The sequence below is a fragment of the Plectropomus leopardus genome, chromosome 8 (assembly GCF_026936395.1).
Source record: "Plectropomus leopardus strain MGB_pleo_1.0 chromosome 8, ASM2693639v1, whole genome shotgun sequence".
Taxonomy (NCBI): Eukaryota; Metazoa; Chordata; class Actinopteri; order Perciformes; family Serranidae; genus Plectropomus; species Plectropomus leopardus.
The window spans coordinates 8,139,406-8,146,111 of NC_142183.1; the positions used below are offsets into that span (position 1 = coordinate 8,139,406).

General features: G+C 36.5%; 1 protein-coding gene across 5 annotated transcripts in view; it reads right to left on the bottom strand.

Annotated features, from left to right (window-relative positions):
- Positions 1–2,768: 2,768 nt before the first annotated feature.
- gria2b (glutamate receptor, ionotropic, AMPA 2b) overlaps positions 2,769–6,706 on the bottom strand; it is a 64,546-nt gene continuing 60,608 nt past the window's right edge. For 2 of the 5 annotated variants that reach the window (XM_042492837.2, XM_042492836.2), the window contains exons 15-16: positions 5,482–5,616; positions 2,769–4,845 (exon numbers count right to left, since the gene is read on the bottom strand). In XM_042492837.2, the coding sequence (XP_042348771.1) occupies positions 4,681–4,845; positions 5,482–5,616 (300 nt within the window). In that variant the 3' untranslated portion in view covers positions 2,769–4,680. Of the gene's footprint in view, positions 4,846–5,367; positions 5,617–6,706 lie in introns of those variants that run through there. The other 3 variants (XM_088080830.1, XM_042492839.2, XR_015777204.1) reach the window with 2 other exon arrangements.

Sequence of the window (6,706 nt, forward strand, 5' to 3'; positions counted from 1 at the left end):
TGTCCTGAAAATGCATGCCTAGAAGAGTTATCTAATGGTAATGGTTACTTATTGATAATGTTAACTGTGGCATAAATCAAATTCATGATTCATGATTCATGATTCATTCACAATTACATTTCAATCAGAAAAATGTCTGACAACCAATAGTATTCCAAAAAAAATTAAAACACCTAGCTGCTGAATAAATAGTCAATACAACATACAGTAAAATATTGTCTGCAGTTCATGAGCAACAGTCCATTTACTATAAGCAGTGCTTGTGGCCAAACATGATTTTAATATGATGTAATTAACTTCAAGGAGTGATGGAGGATGAATACAAAGAACTGTAAAGGAGCCTGGTTGAGAGAAAAGAGGGATTATCTTTATGGAGCAGAGGGGAAGTCAACCATCTTCATGGAGATATGTGACATTCATTACCACTCAGCAGAAGGAGGCTGGAAAATAAGGCACCTCATCACTCGACTGCTTTAAACTCATAACCAGGAGATTTATTCTCCTCCGCGGATTGTAACACTCTACAAAGGTTTAGCGTTACCATGGTGCAGCTGTTGGACAAAACCCTATATTTACAAAAAGTCATTTTTTCAAGAGTAAAAGGAAATCTTGGTTTCTTTTGTGTCTTTATGTTTTTATTGTGACACAAATGACACGGTTTCTAATGTCAAGGAATGCTGCAGTAAATGATCAGATTATCCCTTAACAGAGAATAAATAGAAGTGTTTGACTTTTGATATAGTGAAAACCTGAGTATTTCTTAGAAAAATGCATTTTATATTCTGTAAAATGTTGTTTTTAGAGAAGCAGGGCCTTTATTTTAATTTTGTCAAAGTTCTGCACAAATTTCGGCTGTGCACAGCTACAGCTGTTTTCAGTTATCTGGCTGATTAGACCTGTGCTCAGTGGGAAGCTGGGTGGAGCTCATCCATCTGTGCCACACTCATGTTTTCAAAATGTGGCAAAGAAAAAAAAACCCTTTTGGCCACAGTGCTGACACTTGTTTTGCGTCATTAAACCTCAAAAGAAAAGCAAAGTCTGGCAAAAGTCATGGAATGCAAATCTTGCAAGTGATTTCATCGTTGAAAATGTTGTAAGCAGTAATATTATACCAGCTTGTCAGTGAATTCTGCTTATTTCAGTCTTGTTTGCTAAAACTCTTAATGGGCTGAAACAGGGTTCCCTGCACATCTTCTAGCAGCATGTAGCTAACCTAGATGTCACTCAGCTCGAGACAACTTAGGTAAAATGAAAAGAGAGGGCTGGAGCACACTTTTAGATTTGCAGCCTTTCACAGAATATTTCTACAGTGCTGTGTTCACAGAGTCAAACAGGACAATGGTCAAAAGGCAAACATATATAGTCAACCTGCAACAGGTCAGCAACACTCATTGGTTGACTGGCTGAATAGGATTTATTGGATTTAATCTATTGGACAGTGGATCCAAAAGTTAGTGTCCAAGTGCCACACCTCATGCTCCAAAATCCCACCAGGAACACAAATAACACAAATATCTCAAGTTACCAAAATTTAAAAAAAAGTATAAGCAGCCTGTGTGTTTGACAGGATTTTACTTTGTGGTTTGCCTCTACATTTGTTCACTAAGTTTAGTGACATCATGCAAACTCCCGGCACAGCTTCACCCAGCATCAGCCTGAGCCGAGGACTAATCAGCCAGAGAGACTGAAAACACCTGTGTGGGTGTGCAGACAGGAGAGTCAGACTGATGTCAATCCTGAGGAGAGGTCTAATCACAGGAAATGACTAACACACTTGTGACTAGCTGAACTCATTAACTCTATTAAACCTGGGCTAATTGGCTGGATTTCTTTCAAAATCACAGGAATAAAAGAAGTAGCAACACAATGAGAAATGACCCCAAAATAAACAAGAAATTAATAAAAAGTTTTAAGAAAATTACCTGAAATTAGCAAAATTATCAGGGGAAAAAAACTAAACAAAACAAAAAAAAAAAGGAAACGGCCAGGGGATAAAAGTGCTAAAAATTATGAAAAATAAATAAATAATTTTAAGAAAAATAGTATAATAGAATGGTACATGCATTCACACTGTCACATAATTTTAAATATATAGTTATAATAATGTTTTCTGGTCATTTAACCTTTTTTGATAATTTACTCTCTATCTTTTTTTGAGATTATTTTGTGTCATCTTTTACTAGTTTCTTGCAACTTGTGGGACATTCAAGTTACCAGTTACTTTTTTGACATTTTTTTCTCCCAGAAATCAAACTTATTTGCTCAGGTTTCCCATTTTTAATTGCTTGTGAAAAGTTTTCTGAATGCAGCACACACAAAAAAGATATTGATACAGGTATCAAAGGGTTAATATTGGCTTTATAATGTTGAGTTTTATGATAAACTACAAAACCAGTTGGCATCATAACTTATGTCATCAAATGACTTAAACAAATGTGATATTCCATTTGATAATTATAATCTTTGTTTTTAAGTTGGATCACCTTTGCCATAGACAACAGACAATACAACATCTTTAATTGGCATTAAGGACATGGTTAATCTTTTAAGTTAGTTTGATTTGAAAATATATATATATACTCACTGCGCCTGATTGTCTGAAACTAACCCGTCGTTGAATTTATGGTAGCTACTCATGTACCCTCCAATTAAAACCTTTTTGTCAATTTAAAGCACATAATTGCCAGGTTAAAACAAATACATTATATCTGTTAATCCATGATGCTTTCCTCCGGATTAACTCATCCTGAATAAATGACGCACACTGATAACAAGAGATCAGCCACTTTTATTTAGAAAGAGTCCCAAAAAATAAACAAGTTAGCACACATTCCATATACAAAATGTCAGTGAGAATAGCCTGAATATGCGATGAAATTGATAAGCAACTACGGTATATGTTTCTATTGTCAATACAAAAACAACAGTGATAATAATAATACAGTCTACCTCCCTTTGTGTTGTAGTGGAGGACTTTTCATAGGTCAATTCCAGGAAATAAAATAAAATAAAAGGTGTCTTATAATTAGAAGAGCTTGTCTGTATAAGTTTTGTAAGTTCCTCATGGTTAAGACTGCCTGACAGAAAAAAAAAAAAAAATACTGTATTTTCTGAATAAGAAACAAAATTTAGTATTTAATGGAAGCAGATAAGGGGCTATAATTTTTCATATTCAAACTTTTTATATAAAATATATGTATATATGTATATATTGTATATATGTCTAACATTGTATTTCCAATTTCAAACAATTAACCTCACAACTTCAACATTGAAATGAAAACGCATGTTTGGCGGTAATGAAATCAACTTATCTGCGGCAACAACATGCAACTGGTGCTACTTTTATTGTCAGATCAATGCAAAATACATGGAGACTGGAAAACAAAGCATAAAGGCTATTGTATTAGCACTGTCATTGCCACCAACTGTACATCTAGTTACAAAAGTTACAGAATGTATCATTTACATTCACTGAGATGACAGTGATCGATTATATTAAGACTATATTCATATCTACTGGCACTAGATTTTGGCACTCTTACTTATTTGGCATTTTAAAACCACCACGTAAACCATGTGGAATGTCGATGCCTCTTTTTGATGTCACTTCAACATGTGATGCGATAATACCACACCATATTTTTTTTTTGTGTGTTTTGCATTCATGGGGTGTAAACAGGTCGAAAACCTCTTGAAAGTAAGAACAACCCTGGTTCTCGGCAGAAAAAACACAAACAACGAAAGCACTGAAGCAAACAAAGAGACAAAAGTATAAAGCAAAAATCGCGGCACCAACTCTAACAAGAGAAAACAGAGAAGGATTGATTCCAAATGTCAAGCATTGACATATATTCCATATCAACACCAAATGTTAAAGAATAAAATATACAGGAAAGTTTAGAATAGGAATTAATTACATGATTTCAACATCTCAGCCCCATATGCAATGTATTTGGCTTTAAAAATATGGAACTAGAAGCTGTTTTAGTATTTTTTCTTTCTCAATACTCACACATTAAGATGTTTATATCCAACCAGTATGTAAGCAAGTTTATTTAAAAGCTATTTTGTGAAAATACATAAAAATATTTTTTTTTCCAATAAACTTTTTTCTAGATTTTCTTAGAAAAAAAAGACAATTTCACATCTTAATGCAGATGATATCAAGTGTGCTTCCTGTTCGGCGGTGGCGGCTACAGAAACAGTGTTTTTTGACGACATCTTCCACTGATGCACACACACCCCTAAACACATACACACACTCTTCACACTCACACACACACACACACACACACACAGCTGAGATGACTGAAACTCCCAGAAGCAGCCGTCATTCAAGCCCTCGTTTCCGTCTCAGTCCAGTCCAGACAGTTAAGATAGGAAAGCGTGGTGTCATCAGTATAGAAAAAATCAAGCCTCCCTTTTATATTCTGAGATGTAATTCCAACCAGAGAGAGGGAGGTGTTTTATACGGTGAGAAATAGAGACAGAGAGCAACAATACAAGTCTTTGTGAGACACAAAATGAAGCCTCCATCTCCTACTTTTCCTTTTTCACCAGACAGAGACAGAAAAAGCGCCAGAACAGAATGAGGAAGGGCAGGACAGGAAACAAAACAAAACAAAAAAATCGCTCTATATTGAAACCATTGTAAGGCACTCAGAAGTTTCTCACTGATCAGGACAGATCTGTCAGGCTGACGTTTAGTCCCATGTCAGGTCTCACGTACGGGACAGCGTGGACAGCTTTAGGAAACTCTGGAGTCATCACCCGACCATTCTCCCCAGTACTCCCAGTGACGGAAAGTCTCGCTTTGTTCCTCATGGCGTCCCCAAAGGTCATCTAAGCACAAAAAAGTCACGTGCACGCGCAGACACAAGCAATTCACACACACGCACACACACAAGAATTCATACACAAACAAGGAAGCAACATGTTAGGTTAGAGCATCTCCAAATCTGTAAGCTTAAAAGAGTATAAATGTTCAAAACATGACAATGGAGATGAGAACTAAATATGATCTCCATGAATAACACAATGCAAGATTCAAATGATCATGTAGAGGTTTATGCATGGTCATTGCAAGCATTATTGTTGAAATGTGTTACTAGGACAGAGGTATTAACAAGCATGGCCATCAACAGTCATACATGAAAATGGTTTAAAATAGCAAGGAAACTTAAATGGACAAACACAGTTTTAATCTTTAAAAAGGGGGGATATCTCTCTCTCTCATTAAATCATAAATCACCAGTACATACGATCCTTTGGCCAACCTCTTCATTCACTAACACTGAAGGATGGAACGGATGGAGCCAAAAAAGCGTGCATTTGGGGGGAATTTATGAAAACCTCGTTCCCTACCCCCTAAATTTTTACACTTTCGATCCCATATACGTTGTAACCTTCCTTATAAGTTGCAAAATTCTGTGAATTCTGCGAGGAAGTTGGGTTAATATTCTGTGCATTCTTTGCCACCTTCATTCGTTTCGCCTCGGCTCGGGACTTGTAACAGAACTCAATCAAGGCCACCAGCATGGCCAAACCGAGTCCTCCGACCAGAATGTAGAAGACCCCAGCCACGTTGCTCAGGCTGAGGGCGCTCGTCTTCTCCTGCAAAATGCACACGAAAAAGGGGTCAGTGGCAGGCAAGGGAGAAAGGTCAAAAATTGTTTTAAAAAATGCACACGGATAAAACAATCACATCACAACAAAAAACTAAAAATGCACAAAAATGCACCACTATATCTAATAATGATAATAATATTTGTTTGACAGCCAATAATATCTTAAAAGCACAGAAAGGAGCAAGACATAACACACAGGTGCTTTTTCATTTGGGGTAAATTTAAAGCAATGTAGTGGGTAAGGTTAGTACTGTAATCATAATGGAATGCAGCAGCAGTTTGTATGCAGCGCATATCAAGTCTATGTGTTGTGGATCTATAGAAAATTTGTACTGTACAAGGACCATTTACATGGGTTGCCCATTACAAAGGGCTAAGCTGTTACAAACGTGCTCAAAGACCTTTACTTATAGACAGAGACAAGAAGGAAGACAGCTTAGTGATAAACCAATTGGGGTCTGACACATACAGTACAGTGAGCTTTCTTCAGCCTTTAAAACACCCATGTATTCATTTAAGATAGACGCAAAATGGATACATAGGGCTCTACTTTTTCAAAGTGGTGCACAATATATCTGCGTGTGGAAACATGACAGCCATAGACAACAAAGTTACATGTTATAAAGTTGTAAAGTTGGGAGGATTTAAAGGAGCAGTGTGTAAGATTTAGGTGGATTTAGTGGCATCTAGTGGTTAAGACTGCAGATCGCAACCGGTTGAAATTTCTCCCAGTTAGAATTCCTTTCGTGTTGTTTAGTGCCGAATTATCCGCAGAGGTCTCTTCCTCTCCAAAATAAACAGACCAAGAGATTTAAACCAGTAAAAACAAAGGATTAAGCAGTTTTCCTTTACAAATCACTGATTCTCCATAGCTGTTTGGCATGTCAGAAACGGGCTGTTAACCTAGCATATGCTAATGTGCGTTTACCGTTTTTCTCTGATCAACACATTCAGTTGGTTTTTACCAGGAAGCAAATTCTCTGCAGACATCTGTTCCTCTCCAAAACAAATGGATATAGGGTTTAAAACCAGTAATAACACTAAAAAAAGCAGTTTTACAATAAAAATCTGTGTTT